At 35.6% G+C, this 27,571-nt stretch overlaps 1 protein-coding gene across 2 annotated transcripts in view; it reads left to right on the top strand.

The window, feature by feature from the left end:
• Positions 1-27,571, top strand: part of DIAPH3 (diaphanous related formin 3) — a 563,950-nt gene that overhangs the window by 309,277 nt on the left and 227,102 nt on the right. For both annotated transcript variants that reach the window (XM_036831862.1, XM_036831861.1), the window contains 2 exons: positions 551-790; positions 15,902-16,031. In XM_036831862.1, the coding sequence (XP_036687757.1) occupies positions 551-790; positions 15,902-16,031 (370 nt within the window). The remainder of the gene's footprint in view (positions 1-550; positions 791-15,901; positions 16,032-27,571) is intronic.

Genomic DNA, 27,571 nt, shown 5'->3' with positions numbered 1-27,571 from the left:
TTAGTCAGCAGGGCTCCTGTGGACAGCAATTGCCACTTGAAGAAACAAACCCTCTTTAGACCTTTCTGAATATGTTTTAAACATGACCCAGCATATTTCAGTATTGAACAAAAATTAAAGCAGTGTTATGAATGCTTTGTAATTTGTTGCCTCTGTATCCTGTTACCTTTTAAAAATTCAGTTTTAAAAAAAAAAAAGATATATGTACTTTATTCCTTAAACTTTGCCATTTAAGTAAAGCTCTCTTTTCATCGAACATCTAAATTTTTTTTTAAACATGGATTTAATTAATTAATTTATTTATTTATTTTTGGCTGTGTTGGGTCTTCGCTTCTGAGCATCTAAATTTTTAATGTTTTCTTTGAGTGATGACTCAGGATTCCTCACAAAAACACGCAGGGCTTTTCTCTCTTCCTGCTCTCAGTTTTAGGGGACATATTGCTTTTTCCGTACTGTCATACCAATAAATCATCCCAGATTCCTTGCAGCTGCACAGTACTAAAGTATACCATGCATTTTAAAGGAAATCTGCTATTTTCTTTTCAATCAGATGAGCAATGTGAAGAGACTACGGCCACGGCTCAGTGCTATTCTCTTTAAGCTTCAGTTTGAAGAGCAGGTGAACAACATCAAACCTGACATCATGGCTGTCAGTGCTGCCTGCGAAGAGATGAAGAAGAGCAGGAGCTTTAGCAAGTTGCTGGAACTTGTGTTGCTAATGGGAAACTACATGAACGCTGGCTCCCGGAATGCACAAACCTTCGGATTTAACCTTAGCTCCCTCTGTAAAGTGAGTTTGTTTTTTCAGAACATATAATCTGCCTGAACACTTATTCTTAAATGTCAGCCCTGATGACATTACTTATTTTTTATTTTGATGTGCTCATTGTCAAGAACTTAAACTGAACCATCAACCCCAAACCCAGAGTGAACTGAGCTCAACTCAGCCTCTGAACTAAATCCAAATGCTAATTTTCTCTGATCTGCAAATTCAACTGAAGAATTTTGTTTAACAGCAAAATTATGTTGTAAACCTGTGCTTTCTCAAACTGATGAAATGGAACATCAAAATATTATTTAAACCTAATATTCATTCAGTATAAATACCTGCATATGACAGTATATATATTGAGCATTGCTTGGAATTGCCACTAAAATCTTTACCTTTAACTATTTAAATATTTCTTTGCATTTTTCTTTTTTGAAAGCTGACTAAATGGAGAGAAAAGTGAGACTGCTTTATATAAAGGGAAAATCATTATATTAGGAATAGACATAACTCGGATGTCATTAATTATTTTGAAATGCTTCTATCTAAATATAATTTTAGAGGAGATGAAAATTGAGTAAGCTTAGAGATTTTTTTTCTTCCAGGTTGTTCCATAGTTTAAATTTTCTTACAGCATATGTATTCAATGTTGTATATAACAGAGCTCTGTCTTAAGAAGTGGGCCATAGTAATAGTGCTTTATTGATCAGCTTACAACAAATTCTTCTCAGTTACACATCACAAGAAAAGCTTTCTCTTGTTCTTGACCTCGTAACATCTACGCTCCCTGATTAAGGAATTTGATTATTGCTATTACCAGCTAGATTGGAAGGTGAGAAACAAGTTCAGCTTTAGCTGTGGGTTTACTGAATAGTTGATCTCTTCGTGCTTTCATGGCTTTTCTTACACAATTTCCCTGGCTTATGCTTTCTGTTGGTATCGGTGACTTGTGAGCTTTTCCCCTCTCCCATCTCCATCTTTTTATTTTCCTCTCCTTGTTTTCTTAGCCTGCTGTGTTCAGTTAAGATTCCTAGCAAGTATTATGATGTGATTCATAATACATGTATTAAAGACTGCACATTTATAGAGTGCTTACCTACCCCTGTGCCAAATGCTTGACCTGATCAATGCTTGACCTGATCATTTCATTTAATGTATGTGATTAATATTTACCAGGGATAATGGGACTCATATTTTTCACATGTAAGCCATTAATTATGCTTAGATATTTTAATGGAGCTCTATACTAAAGTTATGGCAGCAGAGTTAAGAGAGAGTGGCTAGCTTGGCTAAGGAAGGGCAGTTTCACACTCAGAGAGGATCAGGAATTTGAGCTGGATCTGGAAGGATGAGTGGATGTTCCCTGAGAGGAAAGGGCATTCTAAGCAATGTCAACAGTTCACATTAAGGGTTATATCATGGCACAGTTGGAGCCTGGATGGGAGAGGAGTGGAGAAAATGGAAATGTGATAGTAAATGGCTCTAGATGGTGAAGAGCTTCAAATGTCACACCTTATATTGAAGGTTTTATGTTACTTCTGTAAGTCAAGTGATATTATCATCTGTCTTCCAGGAAGATAATTCTAACAGCAGTATGGAAGAAGGGTAAGCTGCACTTCCCAGTACTGTCACCATTAGCCATACATATTTAAATTTAAATCAGTAACTATTTAAATAAAATTAAAAATTTAATTCCTCACACTTACCATGTTTCAAGTGAGTCAGTGTCCATACATGCTGGCAGCAAATATGGCACATTTCCATCATTGCTGGAAGTTCTATTGGACAGTGCTGGGTTGGGGGTGGGGGGTAGAGTGGGGAGAGAATCGGTGATTGGCTGACCTGTGTCATGTGACCTGGGAGGATGCCAGAGGAAATGGAGCTGAGAAGATAGATGGGAATGGTGAAGGAAAAAGGGAGAGGTCAAAGATAACTCCTTGCTACTGACATGTTTGAAGTAGTTGCTCAAAAGAGAAATGAGTTCAGGCTGATTTTGGTGTGTCCTTCTCCTAGCTTACCTCAGTGTCTTAGAAGGCATCTGACTGAAGCTGCCTTACTCAAATGTTTTACCAAATATTTGAGTGTCCACTACGAAACTGTCACTGTGCTTTGAGATGTTGGAGGTCTGAGCTAAGGTAGTGGTAAAGGGGTAGAAGGGGAAAGGGGATGGAGGGAAGTGTACACATTTAAGGAACATCTAGTTATTGTCAGGGCATGGTGATTATGAACTTGGAGGCTGAAGGATAAGGAGGCAAGTAAGACTGCCAGGTTCAGGCTTTCTCTGAGAAGGGAAGCAAAGGAAGAAAAACAGGATGAGGAGCGAGGTGGGGGGAGAAGTTAATTCCACACGTACAGACCTACTGGAGTTTGTTTCATAGTGCCAAGTGTCTGTTCCTCTTTAGATTTTGCATCTCAGAACTACAGCCAACTCACAGGAAGTTGACCACATGCCCTCCCTTATTTCTTCCTTGAAAGAGAAGTGTAGACAAGAGATTAGGCCTGATTAATGAGGTGGAATTCCCTAATACAGTACTTGGTACATAGTAAATACTGAACAAATAGCTGTTGAATGGATAACAGTGCAGTAGACACAATGCAGTACATACAGTGTTGAGTAGAGACAATGTTATTACGTAGCTGAAAATAGAAATCCTCTCATGTTGATATACAGTCACTGATGCATAGTGATTTAAAACCTCTTACAAATACAATGCATGCTGCTACTATTTTACTATAGTCATGCTACAAACCAGTTAATCTGTCTCCAGGTAATAGAGTTGACTGTATTTTCAGTCAACGATACTGGCTATTTTGATCATCCCTATAAGGAACCTTATGTTGTACAAGAAACAAAATAAATACTACAACTTCATATTTTTTATTAGCCCACATGTCAAGTTGAAAGCATGTATTGAACAAGATGATATCTCATCATGTTTGTCATCAGAAGTAGCAGCTTGATCGTTGACAATTGTGATTTTCACACTGGGTGTAAAGCATTTGGTTTGATGATAAGCCCCCACACAGGGAATTCCATATTTATTTGACAGTAGAAAGACAGGGTAATATTTTAATCTGTTCGAACATGCTGGGTAATTATATGACATTTACTATTCTATATCCAAAATCTTTACTTTTAAATGCCCTTTATAAATTTAGCTTAAGTATGAACAGTGTGTGAAAATTCATATTAAATTGTTAACTTTGCGTTGTTTAGAAATAAATACATGAGTCATGAATCCTGTATGCATTGTAGTTTGGTTTTAGGGTTTATATTATATCTTTGTATACATTTGTAATTGAGATGACTAACTATAATAAGTGAGTTCAGAGAGAAAAGATTTTACTTTCTTTTACTTAAAGATTCAATAGGGTCTATGATAAATAAATATAAAAGTAAAATATGAGATACAAAGTAACCATAGACTAGAATATATTAAGATGTAAACATAAATTAAAGTAGACGTATAGGTTTGAGGCTTTCTGATGGAAAAAGTGAAGTGCAAAACATGGTCATGAAACTTTTCATGAGCTAAAAATTGTGGTTTCTCTTATTAGCCACAGCTGAACTTCACGAGAAATTTTACGTTTGTGTCATTATAAAGGGAAAATACAGTGTTGAGCAGTGTTCTTTTAAACAGCAAATGAAAAAATCCATTTCATGAAGTTCTTTCTTTTAGAACCATCTCCCCTTCTCTGCTCTTCCCCTCCCCTCCCCCGACAAATATGTACTCAGAGCCTCTTATGGGGTAACACTCCAAGAGAACCCTCATAGTAAGATACATATGTACTTTTCAGTTACAGTAATGCTATCCCTAGTTTAAGCAAAATGGTGTTAAGTATTCAACACCTTGCTTTCTGGCGGCTTGACTTTTTAAAAGGATAAACCTCAGACTATATAGAAGAATGGACAGACTGCTTGTCATTCATAAAATCCTCCAAAGATATTACTAAACTTTAGATAAATTTGGATAATAAGCAGTTTGAGATTATATTCTTTTTTCAGGACCTGCTATTGGTTAATTCGTAACCTTAGAAATACAAGCAGCAAATAGTAGGTGCTTGCCTGAACAAAATGCCCACCTAGAAAAATTTGTATGTCATTAGTGTTGAAATTAGTAATTGTGGTGAATCTGAGCGTAGAGCCAGGTAGATCAGCATTCTAGCAAAAAATGAGTTGACTCAACCATCAAAGTTCAACACCATATTAAATATATGAGATGATTTTAACTTGTTATTTAAAAAGCAGATGTTATTAATCCACGCACAATGACTATAACATGTGTTTGATAATGTTTACTAATGTCTACTGAAATGTTTGATTCCTGAATAACAAATCATCTCAATCAATACAACTGGATGATGGAGCTGTAAATTGTAGCTCTTTGTTCTATGTAACTAAATAAAGTGACTACCTGTATTGGGATAGTAAATATAAATTTTGAAAGAGTTTACCAATTGTAATAACTTATTTCTATCAGTTTATGCTGTTATTTGGAGGAAAATTGCAGAAAAATTCACTATTGATTTCCTCTATAAATTTATCCATATCATTACTTTGTAGGAAATTTTCTGTTATCAATAGAATATGCAATTAGTTCCTCTCAAAGGTGAAATTATCAAAGGATACATAGTAATGGGGCTGTTGGTGTTGGGAGTTAGGTGATAAAAGGCAGTGGTGGCAGGTCAGATTGATTTTTGTCTAAGTTATCTTTTCTAGTGCATGAAATTCTTATCTGGTCTGTATATTTCTTTCATGAGCACAGGCTAACCAAAAGTAGAATAACTTCACCAAAGCTGTGATGGGGAAGATTTTTTAGAAAAAATGTTTAATTTCCTCATTCTTTAATGCTGTCACCAACTCAAGTGAGTGATTTCTTAAAGTTGTGAACAGCTCTCCTTGTGGGACATCGATTCTCAACCCACAGTGCCCTTTAAAAAATACTGATGCATCAGCCTCACGTCAGATCAATTACTTCAGCATGTATGCATGTGGATCCTGATTAGTGGCATTTTTAAAAAGCTCCTCCAGGTGATTTTAATGCACAGACTGGACTGAAAATCACTTTGTCTGTCTTCTGCCCTGCTTACTTATCCCAGAATGAAAAACCCCCAATTGGTGGCCTGGAACCAACCAACCAACAAACACACAAAAGCAAAACCTAACCAACACAAGAACAAAATCAGAAATGAAACAACTCTACTTCCTCACTTAAGGATGAGAGGTGAAAATATTTCCAAAACTGCTACTTTTCTTTCATGCCACGCTGGACATTATTCTGAAAGGGAAGAAAGGGAGTGAAAGGAGTATGAATCTCAGGCACATGGTGGAACTGAAATAAGTTGATGGTCAGTGTTCTGAGTTATTTTGCAGGACTTGACCTTGGAAAGTAGAGTTTCAGTGATTATGAAAAGCAGGAGGCAAATCCCTCTGCCTGTCACAGACAGTTTCTATTTCATAAGCCTGTCACAGTCACGTGGGTTGCCACTGTGAATCTTTGTGAAATTTTGATTCTTGTATATCACCTTTTCCTTTACTCCATGAAGTTATTTTTAAGAAAGACCTCTCCCAAACAAATCCATTGTTCCATCTGCATTTAGTGTTTTATAAGGATTTTATTCTTTATTTTATTCTTTATCAGATTGGAAAACCACCCTAGTAAGTTTTGGCACCCTTCGAAAATAAAGCAGTTTTTGGCCAAAGACTTACAGATAACAAATGCCATTCTTGTTTTACATCCAGCCAATTAAATCACTGAAAAATACTGACTTCCAAAGCAATGTGAAACTATTTAGAGTCCTTAACCCTCTTTGACTCATTCATTAACACATTTAGTCTATAGCATTTTCCAGGAATTATTTAATTAGCTTTACTAAGTAGTGTTTTTGGTAAATTTATGCACATTACTTTTGTTTTTTCAGTTACTATGAAACCTTGTAAATTAGAATTATTCCTTTAATCAAATTATAAAAGATAAGTGGCTTTGCTCATGAAGAGCAAATGCACTGCTTATGTGTTGTCGTCTCACCACTCTCAAAACCAGCATTGCTAATCTGTCAAGCTTCCTTTCCCTGAAGCAGACAGCCTCAGAATCCTCCTTAACACCATGCTTAGAGATAGCTACTACCCATCAGAGGTAGTAATGAATCTTACCAGCCATCTTTGGTTCAATCTAGTCTCCTGTTTTTATACATTTTATAAATGAAAATAAAAAATTAAACAAGATACCCCATTCCTGATACTCTAGGAAGCTTTCTTTTATCAAAGGTCTGGATCAGAGACAAAACATGCAACACTATTATCTGTATAGTAATACTTAGCGAATAGTATTTGTGAACATATGTGCTTAGGTAGCAGGGAAGAGTCTGATGATGAAATGAGTGCACACCAAAACCAGACAAAAACATTACAAGAAAGGGAACTTATAGACCAATATCTCTTATGAACATAGATGCAAAAATCCTCAACAAAATATTATAAATCAAAGCCAACAATATGTAAAAAGAATTAGATACCATGACCAAGAGGGATATATTCCAGGTATGGAAGGCTGGTTTAACATTTGAAAATCAATTAATGTAATTTATCAAATCAACAGGCTCTAAAGGAGAAAAACCATTTGATCATATCAATATATGCAGAAAAGACAGCTAATCAACTACAATACCCATTCATGACAAAAACTTTCAACAAACTAGAAATACAGGGGAATTTCCTTAAGTTGATAAAGAACATCTATAAAAACTACAGAGAGCATCATACTTAATGATAAGAAACTAAATATTTTTCCCCTAAGATCAGGAACAAGGAAACATGTCCCTTCTCACCATTTCTATTCAGCATTGTACTGGAGGTCCTGGCTTAATGCAACAAGACAAGAAAAGGACATAAAAGTATACAATACAGATTGGGAAGGAATAAATAAAATTGTCTTTGCTCATAGGTAAAATGATTGCCTATGTAGAAAATCCCCCAAAATTGACCAAAAAAAAAGGAAAGAAAGAAAAACTCTTTCTGGAACTAATAAGCAATTAGAACAAAGTTTCTGGAAATGAGATTGGCATTAAAATGTTGACTACTTTTTTAATATCAGCAATGAAAAATTAGAATTTGAGATTAAAAATGGAATATCATTTAGTTTAGCACCAAAAATTTTCTACAATATTTGTATGAGGAAGATGACAAAACTTTGATGAAAGAAATAAAAAAAAGATCTGATAAAGAAATAGATATCCCATGTTCATGGAAAGGAATATTCAATATTGTTAAGTTATCAGTTCTCCCCAGCTTGATCCATATAGTCAATGAAATTCCAATCAAAATCTCAGCAAGTAATTTTGTGGGTATTGACAGATTGATTCTAAGTTTTTTATGGATATGTGAAAGACTCAGTCATTACAACACTGAAGAAGGAGGAAGAAGAGGAGGAGGAAAGGGAAGGACTGACTTCAAGAATTACTATAAAATTACAGTAATCAAAGCTGTGGTATTTGGGGCAAAAAGATAGTCAGTGGAACAGAATAGAGAGCCCAGAAATAGACCCACACAGGTATAGTCAACTGATCCTGGACAAAGCAGCAAAGGTAATTCAATGGAAAAGAATAGTTTTTTAAAGAAATGATGCTGGAAAAACTGGACATTTATAAGTTAGCCACTATTTGAATTTAAAAACTTCTGCTCTGTGAAGTGAAAAGACAGTCCATAGAGTGGGATAAAATCTTTGCAAAACACCTGTCTGACAAAAGACTTGTATCCAAAATATACAAAGAACTCTAAAACTCAACAATAAGAAAACAACCCAATTTTTAAAAAAAGGCCTGAACAGACATCTTACTGAAGATTTACAAATGGCAAATAACTGTATGAAAATATACTCAACATCATATGTCGTGAGGGAATTGCAAATTAAAAAAACAACGAGACACCATTACACATCTATTAGAAGGGCTAAAATCCAAATCACTGACAGCACCAAATGCTGCTGAGGATGTGGTACAACAGGAACTCTCATTCACTGATGGAAGGAATGCAAGACAGTACAGCACCTTTAGAAGACTGGCAGTTACAAAGCTAAATGTAGATTTAATATAGGATTCAGTAATCATATTCTTGTTTACCCCAAGGAGTAAAAAACCTGCATACAAATGTTTATAGCAGTTTTATTCGTGGTTGCCAAAATTTGGAAGCAACTCGAGAAGTCCTTCAATAGCTGAATGGATAAAACCCACTGATATAGTCATACATATAGTCATACAATAGACCAGCGATGGGGAACGACAGGGGGTGGCAGATGAAGCTTCCCTTGCTCGCCTCCCCCCCCGCTGCTCACCTCCTGCTGTGTGGCCAGGTTCCTAACAGGCCACGGACCCATACTGGTCTGTGGCCTGAGCGTTGGGGACCCCTGCAATAGACTATTAAATCAGTCATAAAAAGAAAGAATCTCTTAAGCCAAGAAAAGACATGGAGAAATGCATAATACTAAGTGAAAGAAGTCAATCTGAAAAACCTCCATACTCTGATTCCAACTATATGACATTCTGGAAAGGACAAAATTATAGAGATAGATAGTAAAAAAATCAGTGGTTTCTGGAGGTTTTGGGGGAGGGGGAAGAAGGAAGAGATGAATAGGTGGAGGACAGGGGATTTTTCAGGATGCTGAAACTATTTCCTATGACTCAGTAATGGTAGATACGTGACATTATGCATTTGGCAAAACCCATACAACTTTAGAACACAGAGTGAACCCAAAAGTAAACTGAGGTTAATAATTAATAGTTAATAATAATGTATCAATATCATCAATATCGGTACATAAATTTTAACAAATGTAACACATTACTGCAAAATGTTACTGATAGGGGAATTTGTGTATGTGAAGGAGAGAGTATATGGGAATGTCTTTTCTGCTCAATTTGTCTTAAAGCTGAAACTGCTCTAAAACATAAAGTCTGTTAATTAAAAAAATTAAGTATAAAAACCATTTAATTTAAAATTAATGTATTTGATCCATTTATATTAACTAAAGAACACTGAGCTATTTTAGATCTCTTGTGGAATAAGGGAATAGTGTAAATAAATAGAACATTGAACAATATAATAATGCAATAAGATAAAATTTTACTAAAATGCAAAAATGCTTTTCATGCTGAAGTGCTCACTAAAATCCAAGAGAAATATGTTTAAAATATAATTCAGAGATAGTGTGTCTATGGAGATATAGCAGAAATCAGTTTAATTATAGAAGTTGACATTATTTAAAGCATTTTCTTCCATATTTACTGTTTCAACTCTCATCATTTTAAAATGAAAACTAAGCAATAAATATGTTTTTAATATGTGAATGCTATAAATTTATCTAATATCTATTTTACCTAATATTAGTTTATCACTACCTATCTTTAAAATCACTATGGAAGTTTTATTTTAGGTATTAATAGTTATGGCAGTGACATAGATGATGCAAAGCATATTGTTTATGTTAAGATTTTAAATTTCCATTCATTTTGGAGGGATACACAGTATTTTTGAAAAATTTAATCAGCACAGTGATTGTTTTTTAAAAATGTATTTATCATATCAGGAAACAGTTCATTCTATAATTGTAGTTGGTTTCACTAGTGAATTTGAACCTACGCATTGACTTTTTGAGCTTCATATCTGAGCAATTATGATATATTCTTTGGCAGTTCATAGTCACACATCCATTTTCATGTGGGTACATGTAACTTACATTTAGAGATGTTTCAAACATATACAAAGCACTTTATTCTGCAAATGATTTAAGATGGAATATGATGTTAGTAAATATACTTGGCTGGGTCTGTTAAAGATGAAACTTTACAGTTTCATTCAACCATATTTTTATCATATTTTGTGAACACTGATCTATTAGCAGTATGGAAAGACTTTGCATTTGAGGTAAGATTCAGTTAGCATTTTATTAATTTTATAGATAAAACAATAGAAAGAATGCCATGCTTTTAGAACTAGAAGTGACTCAGGGTAGGGGTATAGAGGCTTTCCAGGCTAGAATTAGCAGGTTATAGGGCTTCAGTTATTTAAATTGCATTAATGAACACTATTTTACTGTCTTACTACTATTTTTATCCACTGTGTTTTTGAGAATTTTGTTTCTTTTGATGCATAATAATCTATATTAAATAAAGATTTTGTAGAGGAACTGCATTTTATAGTGGTTAAGAGCTTTGGATTCACACAGAAGTGGGTTCAAATAAATCTTGGCTCTACTGGATAGTAGCTATGTGATCTGGGGTATGCTACATGATGTTTCACATCTCTTTTGCCCTCTTAATAGTGAGTGTAATACCAGTTCCTTCCTCACAGGGATGGTGTGTGTTTCAGGCACTTAACACGTATTGTATTATTTGGCCAATCCCTGTCTCCTAGTAAGTGCCACACAAATAAGAGTGGCTGCTGTTGTCCTCAGCATTCATACTGTTTACAAGGTAGGGTCTTCTAGAATGTTCATGGAGCCATTACAGACCCTCATAATTTTGTCATTTTTCTGGCGTTCAGCAATGTCTACAACATCCAAAGAGTCACTGCTGTCTGGATAACGTAATTGAAGTATAGGAACATGATAATGGGGAACAGCTACAAATTTGACAATATTCTTAAGATAAAGTTTTATTATTCAGAGTCTAAGGGATTCTGAAAATCACCAGGACGATACTTAGTTTTTATTTTAGGAATTTTCTTTCTTGTGGCTAAAACAATGGAATTTTCTTTAAGTGTCATCCAAATTCGTGCTGAATAGCTTAAAAATATTCCCAAACCTTGCATTGTAGCTACAAAGGAGTTCTATCCAGACTGACAACTAGGCCATGATTTATTACAGGATCTGCTTTTAACATTATTTTGTCTGGAATGAACAGAGCGGTTGAAGAAACTCCATCCATCTTTTTGTTTATTTGACATCTATGCCACATTAAATGTTCCTTAAATAAACAATATATAAACAAGAAATTCTCCTTAACAGTGACGATTACTCATCAGTAAGATAAATCTCTTGACAGTGATACCAAAGGAATCCTGTCAAGCAATGTCAGTGAAAATTTAAATAAAGCATATTTTTTAAACTTAAGAATAAATTTTTAAACCAGATATTTTAGCTTCATTTTCTTTCCAAGAGTTAGCACTACAGAGTATGCTCAAGTTGTTTTTTCTCTTCAACAAAATTAGCACCATCTCTCAAGCTTTCCTTGTTCTAGCTCAATCGCTGATTATGTATGATATGAATAATTAGTAGAAATAGAGTGTGCCCTTTTTGTTGTTAATGTTTATCAAAAGGTGAAAAAATATTGAGCAAGTAAATGAAGACTGTGATAAATATATTTTGCTGTGCTTTCATATATTTTCATGTGCTTTCTGGGAGGGTTTTTTTGTTTGTTGGTTGGTTTTTGTTTTGGGTTTTTTTTTTTTTTTTTTAAGTGATTTGGGGGAGGGAAGGAAGGAAGGAAGGGAATAGTGTAATTGAGGCAGGAAGAATACCTTCCTGGCACTGTGCAGTTTTTCCTGAGAACGTTAGGAACTGAATGAGGAATCTCTGTCCTGGAATTTAGAGCAACTAGTAGTTTATGAGTAACCATGCATTGTCAACAAATGGTCACTCTCTGTGTTTCTTAACTCCTTATCTTTTATTAGGTATATTTTCAGATTTATTTATTTGGGAATTTGAGTGTTTTTTTTTTTAAGTCTCCCGGTTGTTAAGTATAGATTCTGGAGGGATGGGAGACTTCTACTTCTATTTATTATTCAGTGAGTATATTTTAAATATTAGGCTGTGACCAGTATGTGAATTGCTAACCAGCTGATGTTTTCAATAGTACAGCCAGGATAGCAACCTCCTCCATAAGTTAGTGTTTAGCTTTATGATTGTCTCTAAATATTTGAATCTGTGTTTGACTTGCATCCTTAACATTTATTAAATTGGTAGATGCTATAGCCTATAGTATGTTCCAGAATTCTAATTCTGAATTCTTATTGCTCATGAATAAAGATCAAGATTGATCCAGTTGCTTATTGTTGGATCATAGAGATTTCTTGATATATTAATCCTAGCAATTGCTGGCCATTTAGCTATATCACAAATAGCCCTGGAAAGCTCTTTCCAGGTGCTTGTCTTAATCAACATTCCACACAGGACATGTGTCTAGTTTCACATGAACGGAGCATGATAAGAAAGGTGTAAACTGGTGACAGTCAGGAACTGGGAGTCCACCGAAGGAACAGTATTCTCCAGTCATTGCTATAAAGAGGGAGGTGGGGGAACAGAAGAGTTAACCATTAGAGTGCTTTAAAAAAAAATAGCAAAATTAAAATCAAAGGACAGTTTTTATACTGACTCTTGGTTGTACCAGGGAAAACTACTATATTTGTGAAAGTTTGCTACTATTACCCTAGCCTTATCCATTAAAGATGATAGTATGAATGAAATTGTGGCGTTGAAAGGAAACTTTTATAAATCGGATTAACGTTCTCAGTGTATGTGAAAGCTGAAACAGAAGGATTTTAACTGACCCAAGCATGCAAAAATAACTTCTGAACTGAGATTATAACTAGGTTTCTTCATTTTTATTCTAGTGTTTTTTTAAAATAGATTTTGCAATGTCTACTAACACAAGTCCACTGTAAAGTATATTTAATATTTTTGGAGTGGAAAGTGAATTTAGAGTTTCCTTTTCCTGTCCAGTTCCATATTCTCACTTTATTTATGTGAATCTGAGGTCCAGTAACTTGCCCAAGGCGACGTAGCTAGTTAAAGGCCAGTTTTAGTGTTATGTTTTAGCAGGTCGTTCACACGTTAGTGGCAATCAGTCTAGCTAGTGATCAGAGTCAGTTTTTGAGGAATAATTTTTCAGAACACTCAGATGAATGTTGTGATTTATGTTCCTTTTAAGAGGCATCAAATAATGGACTCTGTTCATATCAGTCAGTTTTTAAAGTGCCAGGAACCATTGCTGCTGAATGGTTTGCATGCTGAATAGGCCAATGCAGCATTTGAACCTGTTATAAGAGTAATCATGTGAAAGCCTGGCTGTCTACAGTAGGGTAGCTCTGTGTTTCCAGGGGCAAGACAGTTTGTGCATTAATAAGTCATGTGTGTTAATATTTGTGATGGCACAGAATATCTCCTTCTGCCACAATCAGATAGTAGCTTTCATTTGATATTTTTCTGATAGTGATATAATATTTAGTGACATAGAATTTGAAAAAAATACATATGGATATATATGTGTATGTGTGTGTATACACTTATTTTAAGGTAGGAAATTGTTGGAAAGGAAGCAATAGGGTTGTGCACAGTTAAGTATACCAAGAATTTCCAACTCTAAATTAAATCCTGGTGTGAAAAGAGTGATTTTTTCTCCCCTTATATGTGTATCTGATCTGGATGATTACTCATTTGTAGGGAACACTATCAGATTATGTATTTGCCGTGTGTTCACACCCAACACCCCCTACCCCCATCACTCACAAAACCTAAGCTGACCTCTATATGTACCTAGGTTGTAGCCTAGCCCTTTCTCCCTTCTGATTCATTCCTTGGCCTTTTCAGATTAGGATTGATCCATCCTGGTCTTCTCTTCAAGCCTCTGTTCTCCTTTCTTTTATTCTGTGTACTTATTTGTGTTTATTTGGTCAACTTTTTAGCTTTGGAGGCTAAGAGCTCACAAACCAGTACTCCTAGAATAGTTCACTCCTCTAAGTTCTCACTATGTATTCTCTACAGTTTATCACCCTCAAGGGATGGAAAATTGGTTCTTGGGGAGCAAAAATATCTTTCCTATCTTACTGTTTTTATGTGTAAAGCACAGATGTACATGCAGTACATAAACAGATATACAGTATATGTATCATTTTAAAATTTCATAGGTGCAAATGATTTGGAAAAATATGCCTAAAAAATGTTAGCCAGCAATAACGAAAAAAAGGTTGACAACACTGTTCTACACCTATATGTATCTATATCCTTTCCCAACGTCTCCACTTAGATGTTACGCAAAAACGTCAAGTTCACTTGCCCCAAACTGAAACAATTCTTTTTTCTCCACCTCACCCAAATCTTTTTCTCATTCTTTCTGTCCAGTTTCAATAGATGTCATCATGTGGGTTTCCATGCCCTCCCTGTCCCATTATCTCATGCCTAAGGCATGACCTCATCTCAGGCTGTTTTCTTTCCCTGCCTGGATTATTGCTACAGCTTTTAAAATGATTCTTCCTTCTCTGTTCTTACCCTTGCTCTAATCTTTTATCCACACTGTGCTAGAAGGAGCTTTCTAAAATGTACATCTGATTAGCTCTCATCTAGTTTAAAACCTCCCAGTTCTTAGGGATCAGAATCCTATATCCATAGCATGGTCTGCCTTTCTTTTAATTTTCTGGCCTTCTCCTCCGATTTCTTTCTACTCTCCCTACTTCCCCCTCCCCGCAGCATATACTTTTATTTTGGAGTCACTTGGACTCCTCTAAAGTACCACTTTCTTCCTCATCTATGGTCTTTTTCAAATGCTTCTCCATCTGCCTCTGATACTGTGCCTTTGAGTTTTTTCCTTCCCTTCCCCAACCCATACAACTTCCTGCCTGCTGGTGTTCAGTTCAGGTGCCCTGTCCTCCTAGGCATACTGGATGATTATTTTTACTATACTCTTTGTCACACAGGGGAAATGCATATTTTCTGGTTTCCCCCCCCCCCCCCCCACTAAATGGCTTCTTGAGGAATGACTTATTGGTTGTTGCGTCTCTGATTCCTGCAGTACCTAGTAGGCATTCTATAAATCCATGCCAAATGAAAAAATGAGCAAGCATGTGGGATTGTTTTAAGTGCTGATATTATATACGTTCCTATTATATACGTTCCCCATGAAACATTGCATACTACATTGAATTAAGCTTATTCCTTCTTTACAGTATATATTAATGACTTAGACCAAACAACAGTATATGAAGAGTAGCTTTTCAAGTGTTTAAATAGTGCCTTTTCAAAAATAGCATTAACTAATTTTACAGCTCATTTATTTCTTATCTATAAAAAACAGTATTAACATTATTTAAGTAGAGAGACTATCAAAATATTTTTGACTGTATTTTTTCTCTCTCATTCTATTTAGCTAAAGGACACAAAATCAGCAGATCAGAAAACAACACTACTTCATTTTCTTGTGCAAATATGTGAAGAAAACTACCCTGATATCCTCAATTTTGTGGATGATTTGGAACATTTGGACAAAGCTAGTAAAGGTTTGTGCTTTTACAGAAAAGATTTTCGTGCTCTGGGTCTTCAGTTGATACAGAAAATAATGCCTTTTATTTGAACATACTTGCCACTTTATCACTGTGTTTTCATACTAAATATGTCATTTTAAAAATAGAAAGTTGTAGGACATTTACTTTATCAATTGTCATTATTGGAGCTATGAGTTTAATTTTTTAACTGGATAATGAGGCCCTATATTCAAAAACACGTAGTTTTGCAGTTTTTTGGGTTTTTTTAACATCTTTACTGGAGTATAATTGCTTTACAATGTCGTGTTAGTTGCTGCTGTATAACAAAGTGAATCAGCTATATCTATACATATAGCCCCATATCCCCTCCCTCTTGCGTCTCCCTCCCTCCCACCCTCCCTATCCCACCCCTCTAGGTGGACACAAAGCACCGAGCTGATCTCCCTGTGCTATGTGGCTGCTTCCCACTAGCTATCTATTTTACATTTGGTAGTGTATGTATGTCCATGCCACTCTCTCACTTCATCCCAGCTTACCTTTCCCCCTCCCCGTGTCCTCAAATCTATTCTCTACCTCTGTGTTTTTATTCCTGTCCTGCCCCTAGGTTCTTCATAACCATTTTTTTTTTTAGATTCCATATATATGTGTTAGCATACAGTATTTGTTTTTCTCTTTCTGACTTACTTCACTCTGTATGACAGACTCTAGGTCCATCCACCTCACTACAAATAACTCAATTTTGTTTCTTTTTATGGCTGATTAATATTTCATTGTATATATGTGCCACATCTTCTTTATCCATTCACCTATCGATGGACACTTAGGTTGCTTCCATGGCCTGGCTATTGTAAATAGTGCTGCAATGAACATTGTGATACATGACTCCTTTTGAATTATGGTTTTCTCAGGGTATATGCCCAGTAGTGGGGTTGCTGGGTCATATGGTAGTTCTATTTTTAGTTTTTTAAGGAACCTCCATCCTGTTCTCCATAGTGGCTGTATCAATTTACATTCCCACCAACAGTGCAAGAGGGTTCCCTTTTCTCCACACCCTCTCCAGCATTTGTTGTTTGTAGATTTTCTGATGATGGCCTTTCTGACCAGTGTGAGGTGATACCTCATTGTAGTTTTGATTTGCATTTCTCTAATGACTGGCAATGTTGAGCATCCTTTCATGTGTTTGTTGGCAATATGTATATATTCTTTGGAGAAATGTCTATTTAGGTCTTCTGTCCATTTTTGGATTGGGTTGTTTGTTTTATTGATAATGAGCTGCATGAGCTGCTTGTATGTTTTGGAGACTAATCCTTTGTCAGTTGCTTCATCTGCAAATATTTTCTCCCATTCTGAGGGTTGTCTTTTCATCTTGTGTATGGTGTACTTTGTCGTGCAAAAGTTTTTAAGTTTCATTAGGTCCCATTTGTTTGTTTTTATTTCCATTTCTCTAAGAGGTGGGTCAAAAAGGATCTTGCTGTGATTTATGTCATACAGTGTTCTGCCTATGTTTTCCTCTAAGAGTTTGATAGTGTCTGGCCTTACATTTAGGTCTTTAATCCATTTTGAGTTTATTTTGGTGTATGGTGTTAGAGAGTGCTCTAATTTTATTCGTTTACATGTAGCTGTCCAGTTTTCTCAGTGCCACTTATTGAACAGGCTGTCTTTTCTCCATTGTATATTCTTGCCTCGTTTATCAAAGATAAGGTGACCATATGTGTGTGGGTTTATGTCTGGGCTTTCTATCTTGTTCCACTGATCTCTATTTCTGTTTTTCTGCCTGTACCAAACTGTCTTGGTTACTGTAGCTTTGTAATATAGTCTGAAGTCAGGGAGCCTGATTCCTCCAGCTCCGTTTTTCTTTCTCAAGATTGCTTTGGCTATTCGGGGCCTTTTGTGTTTCCATACAAATTGTGCAATTTTTTGTTCTAGTTCTGTGAAAAATGCCATTGGTAGTTTGATAGGAATTGCATTGAATATGTAGATTGCTTTGGGTAGTATAGTCATTTTCACAACGTTGATTCTTCCAATCCAAGAGCATGGTATATCTCTCCATATTAACAAATTGAAAGAGGAAAACCATATGATCATCTCAATAGATGCAGAAAAAGCTTTTGGCAAAATTCAACACCCATTTATGACAAAAACTCTCCAGAAAATAGGCATAGAGGGAACTTACCTCAACATCATAAAGGCCATATATGACAAACCCACAGTCAACATCTTTCTCAATGGTGAAAGACTGAAACCATTTCCACTAAGATCAGGAGCAAGACAAGGTTGCCCACTCTCACCACTCTTATTCAGCATCATTTTGGAAGTTTTAACCACAGCAATCAGAGGAGAAAAAGAAATAAAAGGAATCCAAATCAGAAAAGAAGAAGTAAAATTGTCACTGTTTGCAGGTGACATGATACTATACATAGAGAAAACTAAAGATGCTACCAGAAAACTACTCGAGCTAATCAATGAATTTGGTGAAGTAGCAGGATACAAAATTAATGCACAGAAATCTCATGCATTCCTACACACTAATCATGAAAAATCTGAAAGAGAAATTAAAGAAACACTCCCATTTACCATTGCAACAAAAAAGAATAAAATACCTAGGTATAAACCTACCTAAGGAGACAAAAAACCTGTTTGCAGAAAACTACAAGACACTGATGAAAGAAATTAAAGATGATACAAACAGATGCAGAGATATAACATGTTCTTGCATTGGAAGTTTTACAGTTTAAACCTTGTGAATACCTGCCAGCCCCACCCTCTGCTGCTAAGCCCCTTCCACTGTGTCCAGTGCAGTTCTCTTTGGATGAGTCATTCATAAGCACCTGGGATGATTATGCATCTGAGCCAAGCACCTGTAGTCAGTGTCCCCCTTGGCCTGATTATGAATCTCCATCTGCCTGCCTTGCATGTAGAGCCTGCTTCCTTTGCCCCAGTAGGCACCAAACTGCCAGAGATTCCAGTCATCCCTTCCTAATACCTCAGTTTCTAAGCTCCTTCTTAGCCCCTGCTGTGGGCTTAGATCTGGTTATAGAAAGGGTCAGAGATAGGATAGGCCTATTATTTATATTTGGTTTGAATATGACTTATGCAGTTTTTTGAACATCTGAAGCATCCAGGTTATATATCACATCAGTTCTGTGGGAAAAAAAACTTTACTTGCCTCAAAAAAAAATGAATTTATGAATACACATTTGTATGAATATATACAAATGTATGGATATACATTTTGGAAGACATCTCATTTGGTCTGGGAGAGTATCTGTATTCTTTTTGTATAGGCCACTGATCATTTGTCAGCTTAAAGAAGGATACTTTTTTCCAGTATTATAGTGAATTTTTCTTCTTAAATTAAAAAAATCACTTTTATCATTTCATGCCCTGTTTATTTTTTATTTTTTTGAATTTTATTTTATTTATTTTTTTATACAGCAGGTTCTTATTAGTCATCAATTTTATACACATCAGTGTATACATGTCAATCCCAATCGCACAATTCATCACACCACCACCCCCACCCACCCTCTGCTTTTCCCCCTTTGTGTCCATACGTTTCTTCTCTACGTCTGTGTCTCAGTTTCTGCCCTGCAAACCGCTTCATCTGTACCATTTTTCTACGTTCCACATATATGCGTTAATGTATGATATTTGTTTTTCTCTTTCTGACTTACTTCACTCTGTATGACAGTCTCTAGATCCATCCACATCTCAACAAATGACCCAATTTCGTTCCTTTTTATGCCTGAGTAATGTTCCATTGTATATATGTACCACATCTTCTTTATCCGTTCGTCTGTCGATGGGCATTTAGGTTGCTTCCATGACCTGGCTATTCTAAATAGTGCTGCAATGAACATTGGGGTGCATGTGTCTTTTTGAATTATGGTTTTCTCTGGGTTTATGCCCAGTAGTGGGATTGCTGGATCATATGGTAATTCTATTTTTAGTTTGTTAAGGAACCTCCATCCTGTTCTCCATAGTGGCTGTATCAATTTACATTCCCACCAACAGTGCAAGAGGGTTCCCTTTTCTCCACACCCTCTCCAGCATTTGTTGTTTGTAGATTTTCTGATAATGCCCATTCTAACTGGTGTGACGTGATACCTCATTGTACTTTTGATTTGCATTTCTCTAATAATTAGTGATGTTGAGCATCATTTCATGTGCTTCTTTGCATTCTGTATGTCTTCTTTAGAGAAATGCCTATTTAGGTCTTCTGCCCATTTTTGGATTGGGTTGTTTGTTTTTTTAATATTAAGCTGCATGAGCTGTTTATATATTTTGCAGATTAATCCTTTATCTGTTGATTCATTTGCAAATATTTTGTCCCATTCTCAGGGTTGTCTTTTCGTCTTGTTTGTGGTTTCCTTTGCTGTGCAAAAGCTTTGAAGTTTCCTTAGGTCCCATTTGTTTATTTTTGTTTTTATTTCCATTACTCTAGAAGGTGGGTCAAAAAAGATCTTTCTGTGATTTATGTCAAAGAGTGTTCTTCCTCTGTTTTCCTCTAAAAGTTTAATAGTGTCTGGTCTTACATTTAGGTCTCTAATCCATTTTGAGTTTATTTTTGTGTATGGTGTTAGGGGGTGTTCTAATTTCATTCTTTTACACGTAGCTGTCCAGTTTTCCCAGCACCACTTATTGAAGAGACTGTCTTTTGTCCATTGTATATCCTTGCCTCCTTTGTCATACATTAGTTGACCATAGGTACGTGGGTTTATCTCTGGGCTTTCTATCTTGTTCCATTGATCTATGTTTCTGTTTTTGTGCCAGTACCATATTATCTTGATTACTGTAGCTTTGTAGTATAGTCTGAAGTCAGGGAGTCTGATTCCTCCAGCTCCGTTTTCTTCCCTCAAGACTGCTTTGGCTATTCAGGGTCTTTTGTGTTTCCATACAAATTTTAAAATTTTTTGTTCTAGTTCCATAAAAAATGCCATCAGTAGTTTGATAGGGATTGCATTGAATCTGTAGATTGCTTTGGGTAGTATAGTCATTTTCACAATATTGAGTCTTCCAATCCAAGAACATGGTATATCTCTCCATCTGTTGGTATCATCCTTAATTTCTTTCATCAGTATCTTATAGTTTTCTGCATACAGGTCTTTTGTCTCCCTCGGTAGGTTTATTCCTAGGTATTTTATTCTTTTTGTTGCAATGGTAAATGGGAGTGTTTCCTAAATTTCTCTTTCAGATTATTCATCATTAGTGTATAGCAATGCAAGAGATTTCTGTGCATTAATTTTCTATCCTGCAACTTTACCAAATTCATTGATTAGCTCTAGTAGTTTTCTGGTGGCATCTTTAGGATTCTCTATGTACAGTATCATGTCATCTGCAAACAGTGACAGTTTTACTTCTTCTTTTCCAATTTATATTCCTTTTATTTCTTTTTCTTCTCTGATTGCCATGGCTATGACTTCCAAAACTATGTTGAATAATAGTGGTGAGTGTGGACATCCTTGTCTTGTTCCTGAGCTTACAGGAAATGATTTCAGTTTTTCACCATTGAGAATGATATTTGCTGTGGGTTTGTCATATATGGCCTTTACTATGTTGAGATAGGTTCCCTCTCTGCCCAGTCTCTGGAGAGTTTTTATCATAAATGGGTGTTGAATTTTGTCAAAAGCTTTTTCTGCATCTGTTGAGATGATCATATGCTTTTTATTCTTCAATGTGTTAATATGGTGTATCACATTCATTGATTTGCGTATATTGAAGAATCCTTGCATCTCTGGGATAAATCCCACTTGATCATGGTGTATGATCCTTCTAATGTGTTGCAGGATTCTGTTTGCTAGTATTTTGTTGAGGATTTTTGCATGTATATTCATCAGTGATATTGATCTGTAATTTTCTTTTTTTTTAGTATCTTTGTCTGGTTTTGGTATCAGGGTGATGGTGGCCTCATAGAATGAGTTTGGGAGTGTTCCTTCCTCCACAGTTTTTTGGATGAGTTTGAGAAGGATGGGTGTTAGCTCTTCCCTAAATGTTTGATAGAATTCACCTCTGAAGCCATCTGTCCCGGACTTCTGTTTGTTGGAAGATTTTTAATCACAGTTTCAATTTCATTACTTGTGATTGGTCTGTTCATATTTTCTTTTTCTTCCTGGTTCAGTCTTGGATGGTTGTACCTTTCTAAAAATTTGTCCATTTCTTCCAGGTTGTCCATTTTATTGGCATAGAGTTGCTTGTAGTAGTCTCTAGGATGCTTTGTATTTCTATGGTGTCTTTTGTAACTTATCCTTTTTCATTTCTAATTTTATTGATTTGAGTCATCTCCCTCTTTTTCTTGATGAGTCTGGCTAATGGTTTGTCAATTTTGTTTATCTTCTGAAAGAACCAGCTTTTAGTTTTATTGATCTTTGCTATTGTTTTCTTTGTTTCTATTTCATTTATTTCTGCTCTAATCTTTATGATTTCTTTCCTTCTGCTAACTGGGTTTTGTTTGTTTTTCTTTCTCTAGTCCCTTTTGGTGTAAGGATAGATTGTTTATTTGAGATTTTTCTTGTTTCTTGAGGTAGGCTTGTATTGCTATAAACTTCCCTCTTAGAACTGCTCTTGCTGCATTCCATAGGTTTTGGTTCATTGTGTTTTCATTGTCATTTGTCTCTAGGTATTTTTTCATTTCCTCTTTGATTTCTTCAGTGATCTCTTTGCTATTTAGTAATGTATTGTTTAGCCTCCATGTGTTTGTGTTTTTTACGTGTTTTTCCCTGTAATTGGTATCTAATCTCATAGCGTTGTGGTCAGAAAAGTTGCCTGATATGATTTCAGTTTTCTTAAATTAACTGAGGCTTGATTTGTGACCCAAGATGTGATCTATCCTGGAGAATGTTCAGTATGCACTTGAGAAGAAAGTGTAATCTGCTGTTTTGGGGTGGAATGTCCTGTAAATATCAGTTAAATCTACCTGGTCTATTGTGTCATTTAAAGCTTGTGTTTCCTTATTAATTTTCTGTTTAGATTATCTAACCATTGGTGTAAGTGAGGTGTTAAAGTCCCCCACTATTATTGTGTTACTCTCGATTTCCTCTTTTATAGGTGTTAACAGTTGCCTTATGTATTGAGTTGCTCCTATGTTGGGTGCATAAATATTTACAATTGTTATATCTTCTTCTTGGATTGATCTCTTGATCATTATGTAGTGTCCTTCCTTGTCTCTTGTAACATTCTTTATTTTACAGTCTATTTTATCTGATATGAATATTGCTACTCCAGCTTTCTTTTGATTTCCATTTGCATGGAATATCTTTTTCCATCCCCTCACTTTCAGTCTGTATGTGTCCCTAGGTCTGAAGTGGGTCTCTTGTAGACAGCATATATATGGGTCTTGTTTTTGTATCCATTCAGCAAGCCTGTGTCTTTTGGTTGGAGCATTTAATCCATTCACCTTTAAAGTAATTATTGATATGTATGTTCCTATGACCAATTTCTCAATTTCTCTCTTTTATTCTCTTGTGTTTCCCACTTAGAGAAGTTCCTTTAGCATTTGTTGTATATCTTGTTTGGTAGTGCTGAATTCCCTTAGCTTTTGCTTTTCTGTAAAGCTTTTGATTTCTCCATAGAATCTGAATGAGATCCTTGCCAGCTAGAATAATCTTGGTTGTAGGTTTTACCCTTTCATCACTTTAAGTATATCATGCCGCTCCCTTCTGGCTTGTAGAGTTTCTGCTGAGAAATCAGCTGTTAACCTTATGGGAGTTCCCTTGTATGTTATTTGTTGTTTTTTCCTTCCTGCTTTCAATAATTTTTCTTTGTCTTTAATTCTTGCCAATTTGATTACTATGTGTGTCGGCCTGTTTCTCCTTGGATCTATTCTCTATGGGACTCTCTGTGCTTCCTGGACTTGGGTGGCTATTTATTTTCCCATGTTAGGGAAGTTTTCGACTATAATCTCTTCATATATTTTCTCTGGTCCTTTCTCTTTCTCTTCTCCTTCTGGGACCCCTATAAAGTGAATGTCATTGTGTTTAATGTTGTCCTAGAGGTCTCTTAGGCTGTCTTCATTTCTTTTCATTCTTTTTTCTTTATTCTGTTCTGTGGCAGTGAATTCCACCATTCCTTCCTCCAGGTCACTTATCCGTTCTTCTGCCTCAGTTAGTTATTCTGCTATTGATTCCTTCTAGTGTAGTTTTCATTTCAGTTATTGTATTGTTCATCTCTGTTTGTTTGTTGTTTAATTCTCCTAGGTCTTTGTTAAACATTTCTTGCATCGTCTCGATCTGTGCCTCCATTGCTTTTCCGAGGTCCTGGATCATCTTCACTATCATTATTCTGAATTCTTGTTCTGGAAGGTTGCCTATCTCCACTTCATTTAGTTGTTTTTCTGGGGTTTTATCTTGTTCCTTCATCTGGTACCTAGCCCTCTGCCTTTTCATCTTGTCTATCTTTCTGTGAATGTGGTTTTTGTTCCACAGGCTGCAGGATTGTAGTTCTTCTTGCTTCTGCTGTCCTCATACCCTGTTTAAATTGTTTCTTCTACAAAGTGGGGATTGTAGCACTTTTTTTGCAGAGAGGCATGTGATTGGATGAGATGTTCTTTCACACTTTTTCCTGAGATATATGTTTCTTTGAAGTGTATATCTTATATAGTCTGTTGAAAAAAAAAGTTGGAAACAGTTAATCTGGATTTTTAAGGCAAAAATTAAATCTTTTAACTTTTCACTCTTGCATCCTAATGTTCTAATGGATTACTCTTTACTTTTCCCTTGTGCTACCTTAAAATGTTCATGGCATAAGAAGATAATGTCCCTATGTATAGGTGTAAGTGCTTTATGGGAATTTAAAAAGGGAAAATAATCCAAATCGTCTTCTCATATTAAACAGTGTGAGACTGGCCAAAAAGGCACAGAGGAAAAGAACATTAAAAATAACTCACAGATACTCACCGTAGCTTTTAAGTGATTAGTTCATTAATTCAAGTAAGGCAACTTTCTTAAAATGAGATTTCTGGAATTCTGGAATAAAATTTAAGTAAATGGGATGAAAAAGGGTTGAAAATGCGTGTTCTTGATGAATATTAAGCTTGATAAGTAACAGAGTACTAGATGAAGAAGTGCTGCCTTCAAGTGCCTTGAAATATAGAGGAATTTCTTTTTCTGGGGAAAAGATGGTTGAGTAGTTAATAGCTTACATCAGCATTAGGTTTTTAGCAAAAATAAAATCAATGTGGGCATTTTCTCATAATAGCAGTTTGCACTTCTGGTCACTTTACTATTTTTCCTACTCGTTTTAAAACAAAATAGTAAGGTGGAACATACTTCTCTTTCAGATGTATTTTTTATTGTATAATATATTTTCTAGCAGTTTTTGCTATGAATTAAGATAAATGTCATTTATCTATTTTGACTCATTTGATTGTACTTAAAATTCTGTATAAATATTACAATATTTTGCTTTTCAAAAATATTTAACTTTCATAAGGGTTTGCTTGCAGTGTTGTAACTTGGTAATGATGTTTTTCTGTTTGTTTTCTTTTTTGGTGTTTCTGTGGGGCATTCTGGGGCCTTGGGGGTTTTAGTTTCCATCTGTTATAGCGGAGGCATGCATATGTGTATGGGCCAGCAGATACTGCGAATGTGTTTCACAGGGAGCAGCCAACTTCATATTTGAAATAGAAAAGCCATCACTGAGAGATTTTTTTTACAGTGTAGGTGTTTGTTGAGCTAGATTTCTTTTTGTGAGTTTATTACCCTATTAATGGATGGGATTTTAGAGGAATAAATGTAATGTTTTGGATGAAATAAGCCTATGTTTTCTTTGGAAAATTTCAGTGCTCTTATATTATACATCATCATTTGAAAGTTTCCAGATTCGAAATCTCCTCAGTGAGCTATCACATGAATTTATAATACCTTTGTTTTTGAGACATAACAAATCCTGGCCATTAGGTACTCCTGGATCAGCAGGGGGAGCTTTCATTGTAACTGATGAGCTTACCCGTATGACAGTGTTCAAGAATCTACTTCATTAGGGCTGCTTCTTTGCTAAAAGATAACGGCTTACAGCTTTTCTGTTGTATTTCAGTGAAAATATTTTGGATCATTATTGTATTTCTGTATACCATTGTAATATTTCTTTCCTTTATGGACTTCTAAGGGTTGAATACGTTTTTCCCTTGTCTAAACAGTTGAAATTAACGAACTCTAATCTATGATGGTTTTATTGATTATTTCACAATAACCTGTTTCATTATTAATTTGGAATGGTATTTTATTAATGAATAGAAAATATGACCAAACTTTGGAGGTTTTGGAGTGTATTAAAATAATACCAAGGTAAATTTACAGTGTCACCTTGTTCAGCCCATGTCTTTTTTAAGGTATTATAGCTATTCCACATATTTCCATTTTTCCCTAGATAGTTAACTCTGAATTCTAGAGATACCATGCTAGTCTAGTCTGTAACTCACTTATTCACTCATTCATTTAACAAGCATGTGTTGTGTGATTACTGTGTCAGAAACTGTGCTCTATCTTGCTGCTTTTCCAAGGTGTGGTTTCTGTGTCTTGGTGCAGCCCCGGTTACCTCACTCACAACTGTCTCCTCTCCTTATATACGCAACTTCCTCCCCTTTTTCTATGCACCCTCTAAGTATTGCTTTTATTATTAGCCTAATACTGAGTCCTTCTCTTTTTTCTCTCTGTAGCTTCTCCTTAGGTGATCTCTTTAGTCTCCAAAGGCTTAAATAGCATCGTTACATTAATGACTTACAGATTTATATCCCAGACTTCCTTCTGAGCTCCACACTTGCATATCCAACAGCTTACTTGCCATTTCCAGCTACACTTCAGTGTGTAGATCATGATATGCTGTAAAATGTGGCTCTTGATTCCTACTCCCTTACTCTGTCCTCCCCAGATTTTATTTACTTGAGAAATTCCTTTTTGGCTCACTTTCTTCTGATTTCCTTTTTCTCATTTCCCCTGCTCCCTAGCCCTCAGCATGTCAGCTGAGAGCTGTGTGGTAGATTCTGTGGGAAGTGGCAGCTGTGGCCTAGAATGTTGTCTAGATCTCTCCTTTGTCAGGTACCTTAAAGTAAATGGCCCTTTCCCTTTGGTACTTTTTCCTGGTGCTTGCTGGGAACCTCACCTAAGTTTCTGTGTATTCCAATCTTTCTTTAAGGATAAATTCATAGGTTTTCCAGAAAATCTTAGACCACTATTCAAGAACTACTACTCTAGATTAGAGACTATTCCTGGAACTGCTGGGCATGAAATTAGCTTCTTGAGAAAGGACAATATTCAGTGTATTATCAGAGTGGATTTAATGATTGCCCATTTCTAATTTTTTTCACTTTTTCCATTTCCACATTTTCACCTTTCAGGAGCATTCTTTGATGTTTTATATTTGAGTTTTTGTTTGCTCTATTTTATAGACCTCTCTGTTTTTAAGACTGCTTGTTTGCTTTTAGCTAGTAATACCTTGGTCTGGCCCAAATATTTGTCTAGTCAAATACATCTCCTGGTTTTCAATTCCTCATGACTTTCCAACACTTTATGATAAATGCCTTACTAAATACTGAATGCTTGTCTTTTATTCACCTACTGTGA

This window comes from Balaenoptera musculus, chromosome 18, assembly GCF_009873245.2.
Source record: "Balaenoptera musculus isolate JJ_BM4_2016_0621 chromosome 18, mBalMus1.pri.v3, whole genome shotgun sequence".
Lineage (NCBI taxonomy): Eukaryota > Metazoa > Chordata > Mammalia > Artiodactyla > Balaenopteridae > Balaenoptera > Balaenoptera musculus.
This window is presented reverse-complemented; position numbering and strand designations above follow the sequence as displayed.